General features: G+C 43.3%; 2 protein-coding genes across 6 annotated transcripts in view; one reads left to right on the top strand and one right to left on the bottom strand.

Annotated features, from left to right (window-relative positions):
• Positions 1-22989, top strand: part of LOC119176809 (uncharacterized) — a 68041-nt gene that overhangs the window by 7455 nt on the left and 37597 nt on the right. The window contains exon 1 of one of the 2 annotated variants that reach the window (XM_075877536.1): positions 4343-4541. The exons of the other annotated variant lie outside the window; for it this stretch is intronic. Coding sequence (XP_075733651.1) covers positions 4495-4541 — 47 coding nt within the window. The 5' untranslated portion in view covers positions 4343-4494. Of the gene's footprint in view, positions 1-4342; positions 4542-22989 lie in introns of those variants that run through there. 2 annotated transcript variants of the gene reach the window in all.
• The window catches only part of LOC119176378 (uncharacterized), a 43923-nt gene that overhangs the window by 10435 nt on the left and 10499 nt on the right, over positions 1-22989 (bottom strand). The window contains exons 2-5 of one of the 4 annotated variants that reach the window (XM_037427630.2): positions 18554-18749; positions 17305-17433; positions 13246-13278; positions 12909-13050 (exon numbers count right to left, since the gene is read on the bottom strand). In XM_037427630.2, coding sequence (XP_037283527.2) covers positions 13033-13050; positions 13246-13278; positions 17305-17433; positions 18554-18749 — 376 coding nt within the window. In that variant the 3' untranslated portion in view covers positions 12909-13032. The remainder of the gene's footprint in view (positions 1-12908; positions 13051-13245; positions 13279-17304; positions 17434-18553; positions 18750-22989) is intronic. The other 3 variants (XM_037427631.2, XM_037427632.2, XM_037427633.2) reach the window with 3 other exon arrangements.

Raw genomic sequence — 22989 nt, 5'->3', positions numbered from 1 at the left:
TACATATATATATATATATACATATATATATATATATATATATATATATATATATATATATATATATATATATATATATATATATATATATATATATATATATATAAATGTGAAGAGGAAAAGAATTGATGAGTTAGAAACGTGCGAATATACTATATTATTATATTACAAAGGAAGGAAAGGAAGGAAGTCCAACTAGCAACACATGCGCTTTTTGAACGGGATATATATGTGCTAAAATACATTTTAAGTTTGTACAAAGACAGTTTCTGTATAGTGGCAAAAATACACTTTTGTAGCAAGAAATCCATAAGTAGACGGAACGTAGATACAAATTGTTTCCTTTAACAGCGTGATCAAATAAAAAAAAGACCATGCTGCTTTTCGTATACGCTCTGGAACAGTTTGATGCGCTTCACGCCATCGTGCTCATCGTTACTGCAGAGCAAACTACGAGAGTTAAAATAAATAAATAAAACGATAGTTCAACTAATCAGGTAAATAACTTAGTCAATCAAATGCTTTCACCTTTTATCTTCGTAATTTTAAACCAACAAACTCTATATATCCTTTTCCGTAATACTGGAACACAACTGGTGTCAACATCACGTTGTTCATGCCACTTCACTGAACAGGACAAGATCAAACGCTATCCTCTGAAACCATAGCCGCTGTATAAAACACTCGCTCGCTTCTCATAGGCGTGGAACTGAAGGCGAAAAAATCGTCAGATTTCACGTACCATAGAAATCGGATGTTACGCGAGGTAGGCGGAGGAAGGGTGTCTGTTGTGGCATTTTTTTTTTCAGCGAGATGTTACGAAATGACGCTAAATATATGTGGAAGTGTTTTAGGCACAGATTTATGTTGAACAGTTGCATATACTTTATATAAACAGTTGTTCACATTTGCGCAACTACACAAAAAAAAGTGCCGCCATATCCACGAAGTGAATGATGATGAGTGGGCGAAGCTCCGGAGGTAAACTTGGTAAACCATGAATTTTACCTACATTTTGCCTACTCAATTTTATTACAACGCCCCCCCCCCCCCACCTAGCGTACGTTGCCGCACTAAATCGAACGATTGCCTTACACCAATTACACGCGCCACGTGTGGCAGCTACTTTATAACACCTCGCATATTTCGTACAAACTACAAGTACCGCCATCTAGTTTATAACATCTTGCATATTTTCATCATCAGCTACAAGTACCGCCATCTAGTGAACACTTCAAAAACTAAATGAAAGGTGGCTACATACAGTAGACAGTACCACCATCTAGTGAACACTGCAAGAACTAAACGAGAGGTGGCTACATACAAGGGACGCACAGTCCACGCCTTAAGGAGCTTCGCCCCTAAAAACAACACAGTTATTATCACCGCCAAAAGCGGTAAGCTTATATAGCACTTGTGATTGTGAGGACGGTAGCCCTGGATAGAGTACGTAGACCTATTTCAGTGGATGGCGCTTAACTACAACTGACGTTAAACCTCCATGACACCTGCTGTAACATAGCAGTATATATGTAACGTTTATAAAAAATTAGCCAGCACTGCCACCCCAATAGACGTTTCACCAACGTGAGGCCTGCATATAGTGTTTTTTAAGTAGTTTCGAGACCTGGCGTGGCTGTGTGGTAGAGTGATTGACTGCCACGCAGAATGCTTGGGTTCGATTCCTGTGGGGACACAGAAGACTACACAACTCTTGACTTCCGTCTTTTGTCTTTTGTGGTGTTTCAAAACAAACCCGAACCAACAATAGCACAACTCTCCCATTTGCTGCGGTACATGCGACTTTTTCTTGGACCACGTGATGGCGCTACGAATCGCTAAGGTGATGTCATGTAATCACACTGACGCCAAAGTTTATGCCAGTGTTTCGCGTGGCGGTCTTTCCTCCGACCTTTCTTTCTTCTGTTTTTCCCTTTCAACGAAGCAGGCAGGTTTCGTGCCGCTCTAAGTGGCACTTGTCAGCCTGTCCCCCATCTTTCCTCCGAGTGTTTTATGTGTATCCACATAATGATAATCTCGTTTAGTTTGCATGCACCACTCCAAAAGAGATTTTGAACCAAAATGTCTCCTTTGCTTAAACTTACTATCCAAGCACACTTTTTTGGTTACTAGGGTTACATTTATAATGAGCGGGATGTTGCATGTAATGAAACTGTGAAACTTTGAAACTTTATTTATTTCAACATTCCATCATTTGTGATGTTGACGGCCGGGGTCAAAAAGCCTCCTCACAGGCTTGACTAGGGCGATGACCCCGTACAAAATGGCGGGAGTAGGAAAAAGCACAGGCCAATATACAATAATGTATGGTGTGAAAAAAAATATCAAGTTCAAATTTTATCACACCTTGACAGAAAAAATGGCTCAGATAATTCACAAAAAGTAAATAAAAACCATAATCATATACGTGCATTTTGAAATCTTGAGAACCAAGTGCCAAGCTGGGAATACATTGCTGGGAAGGCATCAATCGGAAGACATTGACGGCACATGAAACGGCATCCCACTATGCTCATATCAGCCAACGGCCATGAATTTGGGTATATGACATAATTTGTTGGGAACGATTTCTAGCGGTCTTTGACAATTAACTGAAAATTCCAGTTCGTGTGTTGCGCTACAATGTTTGACTCGCGTGTTGCCAGGAGCCTCGACTTCCTATGGGTAGCGTTTACTCACCATGCTGAGGAAGTGTTGCAGGGCCCTTAAGCGCTCTTTGACAGTGGCCCGTCGGCATGGTTATGATATGCCACAACATGATTGGTTGAAAACTTCTCTTACGAACAATATTACCGTGCGACGTTCCTCAGAATATGAGTCCAGCTCGTTCAATCTACTGAAAGTAATTAAAATGCATGAAAACGTTACAGTGATTAGTATTTCAAAACTACGTGTAAAAGGGTACCACTAGTTTCGGCGTTGAGGATGAAAGTTGCAAGACAACTCTTTGCTGTACAGCTGGACAAAGAAACCGGAGGAGCTCAGGACCCCACAGCGTACGATGGAACGAAAATTGACAGGAGTAACACAAAGAGGTCGGTAGAGGGCAGAGTGTATCCGAGAAAAGAGAAGGGTAGCTTGTATTCTGAAGTTTACATTAAGAAAAAAAAAAGTCTACCTGTTCACGTGAGAAGGGCAGATAACCGATGGTCATTTAGAGCGACGGAATTGATGCCTAAAATGGGATGTGCGACCAAGGACGATGAAATATGGGGAGGGAGGGGGAGCCCCAAAGTTAAAAAAAAAAAAAACTTGCGAACATAAAATGGAATCAGCTCGCGCAGGACAGAGTGGGTTGGAGACCAATGTGAGAAGCCTTCGTCCTGCTGTAGACATGACAGGCTTACGGCGGTAATGACGATGCTACGTAAAATTGGCCTTAAAAAAATTCACCTAGTATACTGATGATGACGTACGGGCAGATACAACGCACCATTAACAAGGAACCCTTAAGACTGAAATCTGCGGAAGTTCGGCCTGTGCGCTTGTATTCAGAAAGTATCTTTACTTACGCCGTAATTGCTCACAAAACCGGCGGCAAGAAAAGCGTAATGATTGGGCGTATTATTGGTGAAGGTGTTGTGCCAATAACATCACGTATCCCACTGGCAGAGGACGGTGGAAGTGTCCTTATGCGGACTTAGGTCGCAGCTAGGATAGTTGTCATTTTACGCTGCGTTTACTTGTATGGGACTCGCAAGTTCATTTCTAAAGTTCATGTTTGAGAGTTACAAGACATTTTGCCATTGCACTGTCTTCATACAACATTCTTCGTTGAAAAAGCTGGTCTAGTAATTAACCACTCTGGCCTACATTATGTTATCATTCTGAAAGATAATGGGAACGCCAGTAATTCATTTATTACGTCGTTTTGTGGGAACAAAAGAGAGACCGTGACAATCACGTTAAAAAGACTTCACGACAATAAGCGCTAATCGTACGTTTAGTAGTGGCTGCGCTCGTTGTAGTTTGAAGACATTTATATCGAATGTGCGACAATCTCACGTCTCTCACAGAATGGCGCAGCAGATAAGCATGTGTCGGACGACATCTGCGTGGGATACTTAACGCACTGTAAAATGATTGTACGCCGCTCCCTCTCGTCATTACGTACCTCCACGGCGGCGAAAGGTCCACCAACTTAAACTTGTTATCACAGCGTTATGCTTTCTCTTCCTTTCCACTGATGTGAGAGAGCCGCGGATACACACCACGCAGATAAGGCAAAAAGGTCGCGTCAAATGTATAGGCGAGAAGGAACACTCTAGACCGGCATTTTCGTCCCCAGACGGCGTCTCGGCTGCTGCTTCTTATCGGAGAGAGCGTGATGGATGACTTTAGGCCAATAAAGCTCAACTAAGTCTATTGCAGGAGCTAACCCGCGTCTGAACGGTCTGTAGTTGCTACGAGGCGAAGAGTTGCCGTCGGACACAAGTGCCGCGCCTCAGACTTCAACCTATCCAGCAGCGAGCCATGTCTTCGAAGGGCCACAGCGTTTCCCCGGAGATGACGCCGCGGAGGTGAGGGTGCATGCACCGAGCGCGACATCTGTCACTTTATCGGCGACGTGAGGCGAAACGATTGAATCCACTCTGAGCACCCGCAGCGACAGCTTATCATGTAAGGTGTCGCGGGGACGTGAGTTCGATTCTCAGCCACAGCCTCCATATTTCTATGAGGATGAAATGCAAGAGCGCATGTGTACTTAGACTGAGGCGCTCGTTAAACTACCCCAGTTTGGTGATATTAATACGTATTTCCCCCCTACGGTGTGCTTTATAATCGTGGTTTTCAAATTTTATAGCGAGACAGTTGATGTGTTCACGCTCTTAAAATTTTAGTTATAGTCGAATTATTGGTTGCGTGCTCTCTCATCCTTTTGAATTTCCTTTAAATTTCCTATTGGTTCTCTGTTTATCCGTAGTCTTTCTGAGGCAGGAGAGGGCTGTTCATGGCAGTGTGTTGATAGTGTGTGCATATATTTTGATGGACGTCGCCTGTAATTTGAATCTCAGCCGGTTTGAATCATGTGTGAGTAATGTATTTTTGAGCTGCTTCACAGGGATCTTTGGATTCTGTATGAATGAATGAAACAACTTTATTGCGAGATACGTCTAGTTGCTAGTCCAGGCCAGACCACTCAGATGGAGGATGGAAGACCCTGTCTCCCAATAACCTCCCTGGCCTGTTGGATAGCCCAGGTTTAATCTGCTAGTTCGGAGCTTAGCAGCGATGTACGCCATCGCTCCCGGAGAGGTTATGGGAATCTGTTTGCTTCTCGGGACACCCCCAGTGCATGTGGCCTAGGGAGGCCTTAGAAGTGTGGCAGTTTGGGCTAGTTGGTATGACAGAGAGGCCAATTCTACTTTACAGGCTTTACATATATCGAGTCTGAATAAATTGCTGGAAACATTCTGTGTAGCTCAGCATGACAGAGAAAAAAATGAGTTTTTAATCGGCGCCAGTCTATCACCTGTTTTAGATATAATTTTGGGTGAAGTCGAGGGAAAATTCACCTTAAGTCACGATGATACTTGGTATGCCTTGAGCAGCGCTTTTGCTCTGTGACGTCTGAATTCTGCATTCGTGGTCAGGTTCATATATCTAGGAAGCGAATTTGTTATGATTTCGGAGTGCATGTGGGTGGGAATGTCGCATTTCTCACCGTGCTGAACGTGGTATGTGATACCCAATTTCACTAATATGTTCCTGTCCATTTTCGTTGCTGACATCCTTTCTAATTGTGAGACGCGCTGGGCTTCCGCAATCTCCTCTAGCGTGTTGTGAACGCCTAGTTCCAGGAGTAGTTCCGTACTTGCATATTCTGGAACGCCTAAGGCTAGTTTGTACGCTTTCCTGATCAGGGCGTTAATTTTGTTGCTCTGCGCGGTGTACTAATTGTGTAAAGCTGCTACGTATGCAATGTGGCTAATTACAAACGCCTGTATTAGTCACACTGTCCTCATTTATGACTCGGTGTCCTCGGTGTCTGTTTGAAACCCTGCGCCCTAACCTCATAGCGTAAACGATCTTGGTTTGTAGCTTGTGGATGGTTTTCCCATTAGTCCCTTGGACTCAAATATCAATCCGAGGACTCGTATATGCTGAACTATGAGTATAATTTTGCCATCGGCCATGCTGACTATAATCTGTTCGTACTTGCGACCATCTGCGCACAATTTTGGCGGCCTACCTTTAAGCATGGGCCTATATAGAAGGAGCTCCGATTTTTCTGGCGAACATCAAAGGCCCGTACCTTATAGGTATCTCTCCACTGCGACTTCGGCTTCTTGAAACCCCTGCTCTATGTAGCCGTCACTACTGTCGGCTATCCAGATGGTAATATCATCTGCATAGATGGAGTGATGAACTCCCGGAGATTCTGCGCACTTAAAAAAAGTTGTAATACTTGGTAACTTCGGTTTACTAACTACTTGTCACATATGTTACTAAGTGGTTACTAAGTAAAGTTAAAAATGAAAAACGGGGAGGTTAGTAACCTTTAATACCTTCAACGTTACTAACGCAGTTAGTAATTGTTACTGACGTAGGTAGTAATGGTTGCTAAAAATGCACTAGACACAACCATTTTGCCTCACGAATCACCCGTTTTGTAACGGTCCTATTCGCGAGCATCAACGTTTAGATATATCACTGTGTTATTGCGCACATAGTGTCATAAAGGAGAAGAGCACACATACACAAATACACGTGAGAAGTACATTTCCTAAGCCGTTCCCGGAGTATTTATAGTCCTAACTTTGGGGAATGAAGCTGGTGCCGGTGGGCTGCTATGCTGTAGGATGTATAATTTGAATTAGGTGCTTTTATTTGTACATCGCACAGTTGTTTCAGGTGAGCGAGATAACGTAGTGCAGGACTTTTAATCAAGCGTTTTAACAAAAACTATTATTTATGTCTATTTTGCATAATACCGCCTCAACACGGCCTAATATACAAGACATAGGACTGAGTAGTAAGCTTGAATACATGGCCTCAATGAAGTTGAATGCATCCCCGTGCTACTAAATAGGTTGTCAGACGCTCTATAGTAATAACCTCTAAAGCTTGTCTAACAAGTCAATTAAATACCTGCATGACGAAAAGTTACTAACGGTGTGCAAAAGGTAGTAACCGTTGCAACTTGCAAGGGTCTGCTAGCGTGGGTTGTAAAATGGTCGTAAAAAGTTAGTAATAGCCAAAGAAGGCTAGTAACAGCTGCTTTACTAACTTTTTTTTTTCGTGGTTACAAGACTTTTACCAACTTTTTTTTTTAAGAGTCGCACATCTCAAAATTTACCTGGCAGAGTTCACACAGTCCTCAAATTTAGAAAGAGATTTATAGGTTTTTCTAAGTCTAAAACTGTAACGTTGTGGCACCCAAAATCTACAGCGGCATTGTATTTGCACCAACCCGCGCCTGCGCGAGTGAAGTGTTGGTGGCCTAGACACGGCGCCTGCCATGTCTAGGCTACCCTCACTTGGATTAATACACGTTCGTGCCATTTCTAGGCTACCTTCACTTGGATTAATGCCACTTCCACTTCGATTAAGTTGATCTCACTAGTAAAACAAAGATGAATTCACAGCCCAGCTTTATGCCTTCACGGCTGAATGTTTTATTTCCCCCACAATTTATTTTCGGCCTCTTCCTGTACATATAGTTGCATACCATCAATTCTTTAACCGTCTCTTATTTATTTATATCATGGGTGTGTTCAGCTTTTCAATGTTGTCCCTAGGCTTCATGTAGGCTCGTGCCCAAACGTAAACATTCGACCAGAACAGGCTCCGTCGCTTCCTTATCTATTTGTTTTATTTTGTCACCTAATAGATTTTGGATCATGCACACAAAGGGGATTGGCCACAATGTGTCTTATAAAAAATTAATACAATGCTACTTGTGAGAGAGAAATAGAAACCAGAGAAGTACGAGACGTTACGTATACGCTCACAGAAAAAGTGAAAAGGGCAAAATAATTCGAGAAACCAGGGCTAAAAGATAGAAAAAGAAAAGAAAAAAAGGAATTGTAGCTATCATGTGGTATACCACTAGCAACGTATCCTTTCGGTTGATTGAATGAATTTGTGAACAAACTACAGCATGTGGAGTGTTCGTCTTCTTCACTGAATTTTGCTTTGTAATACGCGTTCAAAGACAACTTAATCTCGCTTCAAAGGGTAAAGTGCTTCCTCTTGAATTATCATGAGTTGCCTCTTATTTCGTTTAGGTGGTTTGGGTAGTTGCTCAGAGCCGTTTTTTTTCAATACCTACTAACCAGTGAATACTCTGTGACTTTTCGCTTGGCAATCTTTCATGCCATATCGCGTACAGCAGCATATTTACTTCTGAGGATCCTTGTTCTTTTTTGCTTCAATGTGCCAATGCTATTCTCCTATAAATGAGAGAACACCTAATATTTCCATCTAGTCCTAATATTCAATGGAGGCGAAAATGCTGTAGGCCCATGTGCTCAGATTTGGGTGCACGTTAAAGAACCCTAGGTGATTGAAATTTCCGCAGTCCTCCACAACAGCGTCTTGCATAAATATGTAGTTGTTTTGGGACGTTAAACCTCTCATATCAACTATTACTCTAAACATTCCTTAGTCTCTCTTCGATCCTTTATTATTAATAATATTTTGCTCTGCGTTTCCCTAATCTCAAAACTTGCCCATCCCGTAAGGCCCTTTGCAGCCTAATTCGTGGTCTGCCTGTGTGCACCCAACGCGAGGCATTCCTTTGATTCAGTCAATTCAGTTAGGAGGAGATGATCAGCACGATCTGCAGTGTATTTTAAACAATGCAATAACAAAAGTAACCATGGTGGTGTTCCTTTGAAAGCATCTTCATCAAAAGGTAATGGGGATCGAATATCAGCAGTGGCAGCTGCATTTTAGTGGAGGCGATATGCTTGAGGCGCGTGTGTTTAGATTCAGGTGCACGTTAAAGAACGCCCCGTGATCGAAAAATTTGCAGCCCCCTACTAAGGCATCTTTCGTTATCATACCGTGGTTTTGGCACGTAAAATTTCCAACAAATAAATGTGTTTCCATTCGCGAGCAAACTTTAGAAATAGTTTCACTATCTCGACAATGTATCGCAGAAGCGCGAAACGCGTACAGACTTTGTGGATAGTTGGTTTTGTGAATTTACTGCGACCACATCGCTTCAATGACACTGACAGAGAATACGAGAACAGTGCGCGACTTGAAACTTTTTCAATTACACTTTGCAAAATTTATGTACATTTTGTTTAAAGTAGCACACCGTCTTGTATTTCCGCATCGTAAACTGCAGTGATGCTAGCATAAAGCAGGGGCAGTTGAAAAAGTTCATGTGTAGAAAAAAGTGAAAGATGGTCAGCTTCATTTGACCTTAGAACTTAGGCTTTCCCACCGCTCATCACAGAACATGCTAAGAGCGAACGAAAAAGCCATACGCACGTCATGTGTTTATTTTATAATACTGTCAGCCCTCTCTTGAGGGTTCTTACAGGGAGGGTACAACCAAATACAAACTGACCAATATGCAGCTATGTCAGGTGGCAGCGCAATCAATTAATACATGTGCAACGCTTTATGAAATCGGCAAACACTGTCTGCATTTACGGCATTGCTTTGCTACACATTTCAAAGCTTAATCATAGCTGAAGAAAAACAAAACAAAGAAACACAAGCAAAGGAAACATGCAGGCTTATCATCTGGCAGCTCAATCACTCAAATACATGTCCAACAATTTTTCGAACTGGCAAAGATCACACGCATTTACTGAAATGCCTGGCAACGCATTTCAGAGCTCAATCACAGCTGAAAAAAAAATAACAAAACACATCACTGCGACCAGAGTACGGCACTAAAACCCAGTCGTGATTAACCCGACTGCTTCGTTTCCCTGGCACTTTTAAGTACATATCTTCGTTAATTTTTAGTTGTCCTGGCAGTATCCTGAAAAAAGCTTTCAATCATTTTTTTTGTCTTCGTGCCTCAAGTGATTTCAGTTCAGAGGACTGCAGCATCTGCGTGACAGAATCTCACCGGCGGTAATTCGTGCATACAAAGCGGGCGGCACGCCGTTGAACTTTTTCTAATTTTGTTTTCAGGCTGTCTTGATGAGGACTCCACACAACTGAGGCATATTCGAGTAGTGGTCTAACGTAGGTTTTGTAAGCCACGAGTTTTATGAAACAATCACACTTGCCATTAGTACGCGCATCTTGCACATCACGACGTCTTCGCAACGACCTCAGTTATTATCCCATTCATTGGAACACAGACGCATTTATTCATCAGCCTCGCCACGAGCTATTCGAATATGGAATGCATTCCCTAACAAGACTGTTACAAAAACAAATGAAGACAAATTTAAGGAACTCCTAATTCTACAGGCCTCATCATAACAATATTCATATTGATCATCCTCACTTTTCAGTTTGAAAAAACGTCATGCGAATTTAGTTTTCTTTTTCCCCTCTTGTGTCAAGCTGTGTGCTGCCATAAAGTTGCCTTTCATGATTTGTTTTTGCTTTTTTCGCTAGGTGTTTCTCATTATTGCTGCTCTTTTTTTTCGAAATTTAGCACTGGTTGGCAGTGTTCAGTACCTTACTCAATGATGTTTTTGTGTGTGCTTATGCTATGTGCATTTTTAATGTGTGCGTGCGTGCGTGTGCGTGTGTGTGTGTGTGTGTTTACGGGACCATTGCGCCGCTCTTTTTGTAACAATTTATGCTATTTACTCTTTCATTTTTTGAGCAGTATCAGTATTCCTTGCCACCAAATTATATTTCATGCATTTAATTGCCAGCACGTGATTATTGTATACGCTTTTTGCACTCATGTATCTGCTTTTTTGATTGTTTTCTTATTTTGTGATGCTCCTCTTATTCAATGTTCCTCATGGGGTAGTAAGGTACTTTTAAATAAATAAATAAATATCTCGCGTAGCTTGATGTAGTTTTTGTATGAAGAAACCTAGTCTCTGGTTCGCTTTCAAGCACACATTGTCTATGTGTGTATGTCAGGCCAAATTTTGCGTAAGAGTGATTCCTAAATATTTAAATTGGTTAGCATTGAGGAGGAAATTCCCGTCGATACAATATTAAAAGGGCATAACGCTTGTTTTTTTTAGTCATACGTGTGTATGTTGATTTTTGTAATTTACGTTCATATCCCATAAGGTAAACCATTGGCTGAATTTTTCCAAACAATGATTACTTCTAACTTGACTGTGCTTGTTCGTTACAGTAGAATGAATTGAACAGTCATCTGCAAAAACTTTAACTTGCAGCGGGTTTTCAACCACTGAAAAGATATCGTTGATATATATAATAAACAACAAATGAACCAATACCGAACCCTGGGGAACACCTGAGAACAATTAGTGTGGACATGACGAACTGTCATTTAAGCGTACTGTCTATGTTTCATTACTCAAGTGTTTTATATCCAAGTCACTAGTGTTCCACCAACGCCAATTTCTTGAAGCTTAAAAATTAGCTTATCATGTGTCATTTTATCGGAAGCCTTTGCAAAGTTTATACCAATGACGTGAATTGGTTGCTCATTATCTAAAGATGCCGCAAAATCATGAACAACTTCGATTATTGTGTATTGGTTGGTAGTACAGCTAGGAAGCCATGCTGGGATGAGTATATAAGTTGTTCAGTTCAAGAAATTGTTAAATGTGTTTTGCGATGATCTGCTCCAAAATTTTGCAATACGTGTGAGTAAAATGGGGTGGTAATTGTTTACAAATCTGCGATCACTTCCTTTGTATACCGGTGTGACAACTGACCTGAGCCAGTCCAAGGGTAAGGAATGGGTTTTTAGCGAAGTCTCAAATATCACCGTTAGGTAATACGATATCCATTCGGCATAGCGCTTCAGAAATTCTGAACAGATCTCAGGCCCACTAGATTTTTTTCTCGTCTAAGCTCAGGAGGAGTTCAAACACTCCTTCCTGTTTGATTATAAGCTCTTCCATTGGTTTACGTATACGACATTCGAAGTGCTAGCCCACACCAGTGTTTGCGATTTGGTAAACACAGACTAAAAAAGTCATTAAAATATTCAGAAATGTCAGCTGCATGTGTTAATGTTCCTGTATTGTTTGCGATTTCTTCAATTTGATCTTTTGTACTGCTGAGATACCTCGAGAATTTTGTGGGGAACTTTTTAAACATGCAGTCTGCTTTTTGTTTAGCGTCAGAGTGCGCCTCAATTCTGAGCGAGGTCTGGATATGTCATCAGAGCTCTTTTCCTTTTTGCGGAGCCGCTTTACCTGTCTTTTCATATGAATAATACCGCGGTTAATACAGGGTCAGCGTTGTTCAGGTTTTTTTCACGTGATGGCACAAAACGCGCCACGCAATGGTTTACTATAGTCTTGAATCGTTTCCACAACTCATCTACTGCTTTTTCGTTTGCGTGTTGCTCGAGAAGACTAAATGAGAATTCCAAGAAATCTGCAACTGCAGTGTAATCATCATTGTTATAATCTTTTGTAGTTTATAGCGTTTTTCCTCTAGAACGTAATGCTAGCAGTGAAATTCCGTACAATTATTTTATGCTTAGAAGGTGGCTAATCTCTGAAAGTGGCTTGATTTTTATAGTTAAGCCGTGCACGTGTGGACACAACGCTATAGTCAGGCACAATTTAATCAGGGAAAGCACACAATAAAAGAAACGTTTCAAACCCTTGCATTTGTTTATTTATCGCAGAGGCCACATAGCGTCTCTCATAATCATATGGTGGTTTTGGGACGTTAAACTCAACATATAAATCAATCAATCAATCAATCAATCAATCAATCAATCAATCAACAGAGGCCGCATTAATTATAGTGCTTGATAGTGAGTACACTTGATAGGTACAGTGGCCACTCACTTCTTTTGAGCTAGCGTCTCTACTTGCTCCGTGTGCCCTAAGGGTCATGTTTGCCGTGTTGTCGCTGTTGGCGTGTTGTTCTTCTCCCGAGGACCTTTCGCCGCAGGCGACCCAGCTCGTGCGGCTAGATGTGACGCATTCCCTGCACACAGAGGATACATTGGGGGCAATCGTAGCACAGCGGTAGCGGCGCTCAGAGCTGCAGCGAGCGCTAAGCATCAAGCAATGCCCAGTGATAAATAAAAAGCGGTGCGCCAAAAGCAGTAAACTATGGAGCGAAGCAATGGTACAGCACGATGCCGCACCGTATAGCATGCCAGTCGCTGTCTTCACTTACGTACAAACTGGAGTATCGGCTCATGCCCAGCCCCTGCGATGGAAACAGTACGCGCAAGTTTTGATATGCTCCAAGATCTGTGTTGTCTCTAGAGCGCAAGCGAAAAGAAAGCCATCATTACACACGCTCGCTTTTCGATCTGCATTGACGACGACATCATCAAATGCGTCTTCTCTTGTAACAAAAAATACCCGCATGATTGATCGACAATGCTGCTTACCTAGTACTCTGGTTAAGTATGATGTTTGGACTTCAAACATCAAACTGTAACATCAAGCAGTAAACAATAAGAGAGTAATAGCGCGAAAGCTTCAATACGACCGCAATTGAGACCAAATTTAGAGTCACTAGGTGAACGGGGTCGTACACTGCACTTGGTATGACCCCACTTCAATTGCCGCTCATATTTTGTGGCAACGAATCGGCGTAGTTCACAATAAACCACCGTTTTCGTCATTAGTGGTGGCGTACCAATATGACGATCACTGTTGGTCCATACCTTGCAAGTATAATCTAAATAGAGCTGGTTTTCGCTGACATCCTGCAAAGTTAATACACATAAGCCTGTAAGATGAAGGCACTACTTTAAGTTGACTACGTGCGTAAAATTGAGTCGTGTGGTTGGACCATGTTTACGAGGTCATCATAAATGCAGGTGGCTCGCATTTTCGTGTCAGCAGCAGTAACGCACATTGCTTGTTCGCTAAGACAGTCTAAGTTGCTGCAAAGACGAGACGGATCTGCCAACGCTTATCTTCCGCATGAAGTACTTAAACAGCATGTGCGAACCTGCCAATTTTGTGGCAAGCTGTATTGGCGCAGTTAGGGGAGGAATGGGTCAGGTTTCTACCACCTATATAAATACATACTACGATAAAAATGGGGAAGGGGGATGTTGTTGAATCTCCCCAGACCCCCTTCCCATATTTTTATCATGTTGAGTGTACATTCACAACAAACACGTAGACACAGAAACACAAAGATAATGCATACCTGCCCCCTCCTACCTATTTCGCAGCCAAAACAAAATACTAACAATTTATTTCAAACTAAGTTTAATATAATGAAAATATGAGCTAGAATTTGCCTACCACTATAGCAATATTTTTTGACAGGGAGTGTGTATCAAACAAACAAACAAACAAACAAACAAACAAACAAACAAACAAACAAACAAACAAACAAACAAACAAACAAACAAACAAACAAACAAAAATGGCATGGCGCAGTTGTTAATATGAGTTTAGATTTAGCTTATCCAGTGTGCCGTATCTAGTGTACCGATTAATGAAAGAACACAATACAGCCTCCTCCTAATGAGACTAGTGTACGCTGCCGGGACTACGCTATTCATCGCAGAAATTTGGGCTAGTTGGTGGGCGTGTAACTTGCGCATCTTATCAAAAGCAGCAGAACAAACACAAAAGGAAGAGACTAAACAGGACGGGCGCTAGTTTACGTGTCTGTTAATGTCCTGCTTACGCCCTGTTTAAGTGCTTTTCCTAAATGCTTTTGTGCATTTACCATCTAGAAAATGTCCATAATTCAATTTATCATCTTCATACGCTATTGGGTGCACAATAATTTTGTATTCTGTTTTAGTTCGTGACAGAAAAAGACAAAAGTGAAACAAAAACTGCAGGTGAACCTAATCCTCGACTAAGGTGTCTGGTAGCAGCTTGAGCACGTCAGCGTTCGTGTGCCCTTGCGTATTACAATTGGAGTGACTTTGTGTTTCATTGCACTGCCGGAATGGATCTCAGAGGCCACGCTGAAAGATGCTGGTGGCTGAGACTTGCTCCGCCAGGTGCTGCAACGATGCCAGGTTCTCACGAGAAAACCATAGGCACTTTCAATGAATTTACTCAATAAATTTTCATTATTATCCTGACAGTTCATCGGCCCTTATCTTGAGTAAAGCGATACTCCGAGAATCGGTTATGCTCTGCAGTTTACCATTATGCTCTGATATCACTCTTAACTTGAACCAGAAGCACCAATGTCGTACAAGTTTTGTGTCTTTGAATATTTTTCTGAATATTTAGAAAACTGAAAGCTCTCGAGCGGAAGTGCTTGGAAGAGAAACAGGATTGTCACGTGGTGCTAGTGTCACTCAAAAAAAGAACGCTAAAACAACTTTGTCTTGAAGGTTTAGTAAAGAAAACGTTATTCGAAGGAGGCGCCGCAAGGCATGGTTTAGCAGCAGTTATAGGACACAGCTCACGCTGCTTTAACGCCTTCCGTCACAAGGGTTGAAATAATGAAGTTGGAGAGTGGACATCAAACGCTGAATGTGCCATTACGTGAACAGTCGAGGACACAAGTGAGACACAACGAGTCACAGTTGGGCGTGCTTCCCATGCCCAGCTTCTGCCCTCATGCTTTGGCCCGAGGGACAGGCTGATTGACTAGTTTGTAGCACATAATTCGCGCAGAAGCGCAAAGAACCCCATGTGGTTCTTCGCGCTAGTTCGTGAATTGTGAATTTATCAATTAGCGCACTCTATTTTTTATCCTGCAGTACCAGGCGCAGAGTTGGACGATGTATTGTTCATTTATACAAGAGACGGCGTACGGCGTAAAAAGAGAAAATTCCGTCCACCTGTGTTAATATTCCCTTTTCTATAGTTATTGCGTGTGTCTTGTCCTTGCACACTACAAAGTGTTCTGTCTTTCTCGTGATAATAAAACCAAGACCGGTGATTAACACGGTCGCATTAAAAACTTCGCGTGGGCTATGCGGCGTTTACTTCATCTTGCAAGAAAAAGTATGGCTCTGGGTAGCTCGCTGTTTGCACTCTTATCTTTCTGCGTCTGCAGACGGGTTGCGCAATCATTAGCGTTGATGATTATTGTTCGCGCTAAGAGATAACATACCGCCTCGGCTACTCGGAATCACATTTAGTCTGCCGTTGCCCGTCAGATTACGCCTGTCCATAGTCTCAAGGGGTTACTGCTTCGCAATTGCAGACGAAGGCGTTCATAAAAGTAAAAGTGGGCTGTTTCGCACGACAACTTGGTTCGATATGCCCCACCGCGGTGGTCTAGTTGCTAAGGTACTCGGCTAAGGTACCCGCAGGCCGCGGGATTGAATCCCGACTGCGGCGGCTGAATTTGCGATGGAGGCGGATATGTTGTAGGCCCGTCTGCTCAGATTTGGTGCACGCTAAAGAACCCCAGGTGGTCGAAATTCCCGGAGCCCTCCACTACGGCGTCTCGCATAATCATATGGTGGTTTTGGGACGGTAAACCCCACATATCAATCAACTTGGTTCAATGTTCTCTACACACCTTGAAGCAAGCGGTAATGAAACAGATTTTTTTTACTATTTTGGTGTAGATATAGTTTTAACTGCACAATTTCGCCAAGGATTATAAGTGTGCAGGCTAGTATAGGCACGAGGGCACACGATTATAATGCAGCAACCTGCGCACCTATGTTTGAGTATCGAAAGACGCAGCTTGTGTCACTCGCGAATAAAGAACACCGGCACGGCTTGTTATTTGATCTATAACACTGAAGAGCGTCATGTTTAGGCTCCCTTAAAATGCATGGTTTCCTTGCTGTAAACTTACTCTCAAGTTCAGAAAGACCCACTTTTCGTGAAGCTTCTAGGCCTGGTAGCGTGTTGCAAAATTTGCAAACGGCCCCGCCGCGGTGGTCTAGTGGCTAAGGTACTCGGCTGCTGACCCGAAGGTCGCGGGTTCAAATCCCGGCTGCGGCGGCTGCATTTCCGATGGAGGCGGAAATGTTGTAGGCCCGTGTGCTCAGATTTGGGTGCACGTTAAAGAACCCCAGGTGGTCAAAATTTCCGGAGCCCTCCACTACGGCGTCTCTCATAATCATATGGTGGTTTTGGGACGTTAAACCCCACATATCAATCAATCAATCAATCAAAAATTTGCAAACGACCAGAGTGACAATATTTCACGTTTGACAGTTTTTTGTGACATGCATAAATGCTGATGGAGGGTTTTCGAATAAGAGTTCGTTAGTTATACGTGCTTGACGTGATGCGCAATTTCGGCGTATTGAAATTCGTTAGGAAGCCCACTTACAGACTCGAGGTTGGACCGCAAGCTGTCCACCTCGTTCTGGAGGTCCAGGCAACGCTTGTTGGCCGTCGACAGGTCATCCACAGCACCCTGCAGGTGGCGCTGCATCTCGTCGCAGTACGCCTGCAGGTCCTTCGCCAGCGCGCCGCGACCAGAGGGGCAAAAAGAGCGGGAAAGAAAGGGCCGACGCTCCACGTGAGCTCACGAGAATCACTCGCATCAATTTACGATCGCTGCAGGAAATAACAGCTGTTCTATGATATTCGGTAAATGAAATCACTAGAACAATTCCTAACCATATGGGGGTTCACTTGATGACGGGGGATAAGCAGTTGTCGAACAATATAAGGGATGCCTATGGAAGTCAGCTTTCTGACAAGGAAATTAAGATGTATCCTGCTGTTGGAGTGTTGACTCCGGAAAATTCTCTTTATAAAACGATTAGCGCTTCAGTGTACTCTCTTTAACAAACAAACGAACAATCTGAAGAAAGGTAGTAAAACACCTACACTTTCAGAGGAAGGTAACTATTAGTGTGTGTCATTAGCACTGGAGTGTCTGGTATATACTGGCCTAAAACCGAGTACGAATAGCTAATCACGAGTCAAGTGCGCTTAATCAAGCCACCACTACACGTTACACTAGCAATATTTTGCAACAAAAATATACGTCCCCTGAGCTGGTGTGTGAATAGTATGTGAATTATGAACTGCCGTTATAGACGGTTTCAAGGTCACAAGCGTTGTACCCAAGAAAACTGCCAGTCACCTCATTTACCTGCTCCTAACGTCAAAATTGAGAGCACAATTTCAAAATATTTTTAAATAGAAGAAATGTCTCTCTTTAGCTTTTCATATTAAAGAAACGTGCGTAAAGTTCAAGGGAACCTCTTAAAATTTTTATGTAGCTCAAGAAACATTCATTGGAATATATTTTGCCAAATAAGGGAAAGGAAGTATGGAAAATTGGCGGGCTATTTTCTAAAGCTCTTCTTGCCCACCGATGCTTTTTCAGCACATCGGTGGGCGAAACCGGATGTCTTTAAAAGGCTGTCTTCGTAAACAGTGAAAAAGTCTATGGAACACCAAGCTGGTTAAAAAGAACAAAAATACAAATAGCTGCAGACAACTAACGCTAGCAATACAAATAGCTTTCACTGAGCTATTTTGTACTTGTGATGGTGCCATTCCAAGCGAGCACGAAATGTAAACCGAAGTATACGAGCGGAGAGAGAAAGAGATCTGCCGCGCACCAGGAGCTGCTTGGCCTGCCGCTTGACGGCCTTCTGGAGCTCGTTGTTCTGTGACGTGGTATCCTCGAGCTGCACGCTGAGCTCGGCGATCTCGGTCTGCACCTTGTTGCGCAGCGTGCCAGCCTCGCTGCGGGCGCGTGCTTCCGCGTCCAGAACGCGGCCGTGCAGGGCTTCCAGCTCACTCTTCAGCTCCCGGCTGCACCAGAAACAACAGCCGAGATAGGAAACTGGTTATAGCAGGGCCCTCAATCACAAAGCTTTCAGTTTTAAAAGCACGCTTTGCCGTTGGCTGGCCTTCTCCGCAAACAATATCTACAGGAAAATATTTGGCTGGAAATGCCTCTCACGATCAATTTTGCGAAAATAATTTTGTTTGAAAGAACGATGATTGAGAAGGCTGATCATAGTTTAATCTTGCGCTTCGTGCTTAAAGAAAGATGGGAACAGGAACAGAAACGGTGACAACAGATGGTGCGCAAACTTACATCTGGTTTATTCGTGTCTGTGACATGTGTAACGTTATAAAGGTCAAGCAGCTTAAAAGCGAATAGACAGAGATAGGGAGGGCGACAGAGAGAAAGAGAGAGAGAGAAATAACGTTTATTGCACCCGTCTAGAATGACGGGGGAACAGGCTTCGGCCTCTGCCCCCAATCATCCCCCTAGCCATCGGCCGGAATCCCTTGGGACTCGGCGGCGGTCAGGGCGAGACCGATGACTTGACGCTGTTCTTCGGCGTCACGGCTGTGTAATAAGGCCTCCCAGGATTCTACGTTTCTACTTGGATCATTGTAGGATGGGCAGGTTCATACCATGTGCACTAAACCCGCAGTGCTGTAGCAGTGCGCACATCTGGAGTTGAACACTTCCGGGTGCCATTTACTGTACAGGTGAGGGTTTGGAAACACCCCGGTTTCCAATTTTCGCCACATAATTTCCTCCTTTTTGCTCAGCTGTTTAGCTGCCTCTAGATAAATCTTACGGTGGAGTTTATAGTGGGCGGTGATTTCCTGAAACGTTCGTAGTTCGTCTCTTGTGGAGAGGGGCTGCTCGCGCGAAGGCGGCGGGTCAGCGTCGATCGACCAGAAAGTGAGCCCTCGGGCGATCGCGTGCGCCTTCTCATTCCCCTTCAGACCTTGATGGGCCGGGGACCATACTAGTGAGATTAGCTCTGCGGGTACTGGTCCTTGTCTTAGAATTTCGGTGGCTGTAGCAGAGATCCTGCCCATATCGTAGTTTTTAATGGCTGACTTAGAGTCGCTAACAATCACTCGTGTGCCTTTTTGAGCTATTGCCAAAGCAATCACAAGTTCTTCTGCCTCTGTGGTGGTTGTGTTCTTAGAGGTGCAGCACGAGACCAGGTCTCCGTTCTCGCGAACCACTACCGCTGTGTGTGCTCCCTTTCTTTCGTATTCTGCAGCGTCCATATAAAGCACGCCAGATCGACCTTCAAGTTTCGCCTGCAAGGCTACAGCTCTAGCTTTGCGTCTGCCTTCATGAAACGCCGGATGCATGTTTTTCGGCAGCGGTATAATTTTCAGTCTTGCCCTAGTTAATTAAGGTATGCTAGCGGTCTGCCTGGAACACTCCGTGGGCTCTAACCCCAAGCACTCCATGATTTTCCTCCCGGTTCTACTTCTCAGAAGTCTTTGGTGCTGTGACATCATGACGGCTTCTATTAGTTCATCTAAAGTGTTGGAGACACCCAGCCCAAGAAGTTTAACCGTAGAGGTGTTCGCGGGAAGCCCTAGCGCAGTCTTGATGCCTTTCCGTATAATGGCTTCAATTTCATCTTTTTCTGCTCTACTTAAATTAAGGTAAGGGGCAACGTATAGTACACGGCTTATCACGAAAGCTCGAACTAATCTTAAAGGATTGGCTCCTTCATCCCCGCATTCTTGTTAGAAATGCGCTTAAGCAGGCGGCACGTCTGGTTCGCACTAGCTTCGAGTCTCCAAATAGTTTCAGTGTTTTTTCCATTTGCTTGTATGCGCATCCCTAAAATTCTAATACTGTCTACGGTTGGAATAGCATTACCATTCACTCGTAAAGCGATGTCACAACCCCTTCCGAGGGGATTGTTCGTTTTCCTTTTTTGCGATGGTAGAAAAAGAGCCTCTGATTTTTCTGCCGAGCATTTTAACCCTAGTGGTTCGAGATATTGTTCGATGGTATCTATAGCCTCCTGAAGTGCGCTTTCAATATGTCCGTCACTAGCCTTGTTTATTCACAGCGTCACATCGTCTGCGTATAATGTGTGATGCAGATTTTCGATTCCTTCCAACTTCTCAGGAAGTCCAATCATCGCTATATTAAAAAGAGTCAGAGAGAGTACAGACCCTTGTGGCGTCCCTTTATTCCCCAATTTGATGTTTTCGAGCTACTGCCCTCCCATGCTGATAGTGGCTGTACGATTTGAGAGAAAGCCCCTCACGTAGTTGTATGTCTTGACGCCTACGTTTTGCGCACTAAGGTTCTTAAGTAAGGCTTCATGTTTGACATTTTCAAACGCCTTGGAGACGTCCAGACCCACAATTACTTTGGTGCCAACAGTCTTTTTGTCTATTATCTCCTTCTTTAGCTGTAGCATAATATCGCACGTCGATAGGTGGGATCTGAAGTCTATATATCATAGTATCAGGGTAGAGGTTTTCATCTTCCATGAACCTAGTCAGTCTTGTTTGGATGACGTGCTCCATCAATTTTCCTACACAAGATGTGATGGAAATGGGTCTGAGATGTTCAAGACGGAGCTTTTTCCCTAGCTTAGGAATGAAGACTACATTGGCCGTTTTCGAAGCTTGCGGTATTTCTCCCTTGTCCCAGCATTCTTGCATATAAGCTGCAAGTTGACGAATGGTGCCGTCGTCAAGATTCCTGAGCAATCTGTTGTTGATTTTGTCCAGACCGGCAGCCGTTTTTGTTTTAAGTCGGTTAATTTCAGCCCTGACTTCTCCAACCATGATGGGGCTGTCTAGGTCCGGGTTTTCTGAACCAGCGTAGTCAGGGAGCTTTTGAGATTCTGCGCAGCAGAGGTATCGATCCCTAGCCTCCGTAATAATTCCGTCGTCTGACCTTCATATTTATACACAAGCTTTTGAAGTTGCTGTCGGGCCTCCCACTTGGTTTTCTCTGGCTCTAATAGATGCCGTAGTAGCTGCCATGTTTTAGCACTGCCAATCTCACTATCCATCTGATCACAGATACTACCCCACTTTTGCTTGGTAAGTTCCATTGAATAATCTTCGATCTCTCTATTCAGTGCAGCAACTTCCTTTCGGAGATTCCTGTCTCCTCTTTTCTGACTGACTTTTCGCTCTAGGGTTTTCTTCTTCTTCTTCCACATGCTTACAAGATGTCTATCAACAACTTCCTCATCGCCAGCGTCAATCTCTTCGGTAGCGTAGGAGGGCGAGAAACTGACCGAATAAATCAGCTGCTCAAATAAACCCCTTTTTCGAATATGCCAGCATTTAAATAGACGAGTGTGAAGTGGTTGTAATGTTTAATAGCCAAACGACTTCGTGAGCCCTTTCAAGCAGCGTTCTTTCTTTCTTTCTTTCTTTCTTTCTTTCTTTCTTTCTTTCTTTCTTTCTTTCTTTCTTTCTTTCTTTCTTTCTTTCTTTCTTTCTTTCTTTTTTTTGAGAAACACGGACGTCTACTCACGGCGGCGCCAATACTCAAGTTAAATGCACTATACCTAAGATATACTATGAAGCTCAGTGTAAGTTGCAAAAGGGTTCCAGTTGTGAAAGGTCCTGAATGACTGTACGAGTGCGCCGACATACGAAAAATTTGTTTAGTTGTCAATAGTTCGTATATATGCTGGCGTGGCCGTGCAGTCCCAGAAGGCTTGAGGACCACTTGCGCTCTGAAACTCTTACTGCGTACTAAAGTACAGTACGCGCGCTGCATAAAAGCATAAGATTTGCTGAAGTAACGAGAAAAAAAGAGATGGAGGCTGAATTGCTCAGCTTCGGCGTATGTAGCAAGCACTCGAATGCCCGGTGCGAAGGAATGTTTGTGTCGCTGCAAACATCCCTCACTCTTTTGACACCGGCGCTGCTGACCTGCATAAGCAGTCTTCGCAGAAGTTTCTAAACAGTAAACTATAAAGTGGTATAGACACATCACTGTCGAATAACCTCCACGCCAGAGCTAAGAAAATGTGCAGCTAAGTATGCATCTGCAGTTCACGCTTAACATTATTACTTTTCCCAGGCTTCTTGCTTAATTTACATTCTTGAGTAGCAAACGTTGCCTTTCTTTCCAACTTACCCACCCGCCTTCCCGTTTTGTTCAAGTAAATCTGTGCCTAGAGCATTAAAAACGCGACCACGCGCCGTGGCGCTAAGCGGTCGCAAATGTTTTGCGTGTGAATGACGAAAATATTGCGCGAAAGGCGAAAGAAAGCCGACATACTTTCAACAGCACACG

Source organism: Rhipicephalus microplus, chromosome X, assembly GCF_043290135.1.
Source record: "Rhipicephalus microplus isolate Deutch F79 chromosome X, USDA_Rmic, whole genome shotgun sequence".
Taxonomy (NCBI): Eukaryota; Metazoa; Arthropoda; class Arachnida; order Ixodida; family Ixodidae; genus Rhipicephalus; species Rhipicephalus microplus.
Note: the sequence above shows the minus strand (reverse complement) of the source record. Positions and strands in the feature narration are given on the sequence as shown.